The 2,047-nt window shown below is 37.3% G+C and overlaps 1 protein-coding gene across 1 annotated transcript; it reads left to right on the top strand.

Moving 5' to 3' along the window:
- Positions 1-1,227: 1,227 nt before the first annotated feature.
- LOC100021368 (interferon tau-2-like) lies at positions 1,228-1,779 on the top strand. The gene has a single exon (XM_001373510.2). The coding sequence runs from the start codon at positions 1,228-1,230 to the stop codon at positions 1,777-1,779; it is 552 nt and encodes a 183-aa protein (XP_001373547.2).
- The last annotated feature ends 268 nt before the right edge of the window (positions 1,780-2,047 follow it).

Raw genomic sequence — 2,047 nt, 5'->3', positions numbered from 1 at the left:
TAGCTGGACAAATTTAAAACTCCACTAATACTTTATCAGTGTGCTTATCTTTCCATACTTCCTTCAACATTGACCAATCCCAACATTTATCATATTTGCAAATGTGCCAAACATGGCATGTGTGAAATCTCAGGGTTGTTTTCTCTCATTCTAAGTAAAGAATGTGTGTCTTTATGCAGTTTACCATTTACTTTATGTTGTTTACATTTAGCACATTCAAATTTAGAGTTTTTAATGTTAAATTTTGTCTTTTTCCATTTGGCGTTTAGCATAATTTTGGGACATTTTCTTTATAAAATCCCTTTAAGAATTTATGTTTAATTTTGCTACTTTGACACAATCCAATTCCTGCAGATTTACTTCCCACCCTAACCTTAACAGCATATCTCTTTATCAATCGTTTGACTAGTTTGGGTTATTTAAATTACTGAATATTTTATTTATGTATTTGTACTACTCTTCTATCTCTATCACAGTTATACAATGATTTCAAGGTCTCTCATACAACTTTTCAACTTTTGTTTTCTTTTTTTCTCTGTTTTTTAAAAGAGTTTTCCCTGTTTACCTTCTTCATTGATTGTCCTTATAATTCTGAGGGCAAAGCATGAGGAACAGGGAAGTAACAGAAATGATGAGAAAGTGGGAAAGAAGTGAAGATACCTAGGTTCCGGGACATAAATTCTGGTGATGAAAAGGTTATGTTTTCAAAGAAATGGTTTCTGGGCAGAGGGCAGCAGGTCTGGTAAAAATGTAGCCTGAGAGTGAACTAAGGAGTGAAGCTTCATTTAAAACAAGGAAGAACAAAAGTTGGTAAAGGCAGAAATGCAGATGGTGGAAATGGAGGCAGTTGGAAGAGCAAAAAAAAAAAACCCCAAACATTTCATACATAAAATTGATAGCACTTAGCAAATGACTGCGTCAATTAAAAAAAATTAAGCAAAACAGGCAAGCTGTCCATAAAGAGCTTAATCTGTAAACTATCTTTAAGAGGAAATTTCATTTCACTTTTTCAAATATTACAGAGGTGGGATTGTAATCATATTACCTAAGACATTGGAAAGTACATACAGAAAGCAGAAAGTGAAGGAAATCCCTCACTAAGAAATGAAAATTACACTCAGCACTATTTAAGGGAGAGTGACCTAGAGGGGAGATAACTCAAGAAGCTGAGACAAAGGCTCACTGATCTCTCAGCTCAGCCAGTCCCAAGCTATCCTCAGCATCATCATGACCTCCTGGAGCTTGTTGCCTGTTGCCCTGGTTCTGCTCTGCTCCAACATCCTCTGCTCCCTGAGCTGTGACCTGACTCAGGGCCTCCAGCAAGACTTCTTACTTCTGAACCAGATGAGCACATTTTCCCTGGTGCCATGTCTGAAGGACGGGACCAACTTCAACTTCCCAATGGAAGGCCTGGAGGGCAGCCAGCTCCAGAGGGAAGAGGCCACAGCCATTGTTCATGAGATGCTTCATCAGATCCTCATCCTGTTCAATCAGAATGCTGCTCCTGTTGCTTGGAATCAGATTCAGTTCAAGGATCTGTGCATTGGACTGGATCACCAGCTGGACCAACTGGAGAGGTGTCTTGGACAGCAGGTGCAGTGGGAAGGGCCTTCCTTGGAAAGTGAGACCCTCAGGCTGACCCTGAAGAGCTACTTCCAAGGAATAAGCCAATACCTTGAAGGAAAAGGATATAGTCGCTGTGCCTGGGAAATCACCAGAGTAGAGATCAGAAGAGTCTTTCTGTTCTTGAGCAAACTCGCCAGAAAATTCAAAGACTAAGAAAGAAGAAACAGACTTTCAATTCCTCAAATAATTCACTGCTTCCTTAAAACAAAGCATTCAATCACTTGAAAGAATGGTTTTCATATCAACTAAGAATTTATATTTATTGAATTATTTTGAAACATAAGCTGCCATTCATAACCAGAAATGAGGTTTTAATACAAAGAATTTTCACCTATTTTAATACCCATGTATTTTATAACTCATATTTATTTATATATTTATTTTTATTATACATTCTAATCATTATTTTTTTAAATATTTA

Source organism: Monodelphis domestica, chromosome 7 (genome assembly GCF_027887165.1).
Source record: "Monodelphis domestica isolate mMonDom1 chromosome 7, mMonDom1.pri, whole genome shotgun sequence".
Taxonomy (NCBI): Eukaryota; Metazoa; Chordata; class Mammalia; order Didelphimorphia; family Didelphidae; genus Monodelphis; species Monodelphis domestica.
The sequence above is the reverse complement of the archived record's forward strand: the minus strand, read 5'-3'. Positions and strand labels throughout refer to the sequence as shown.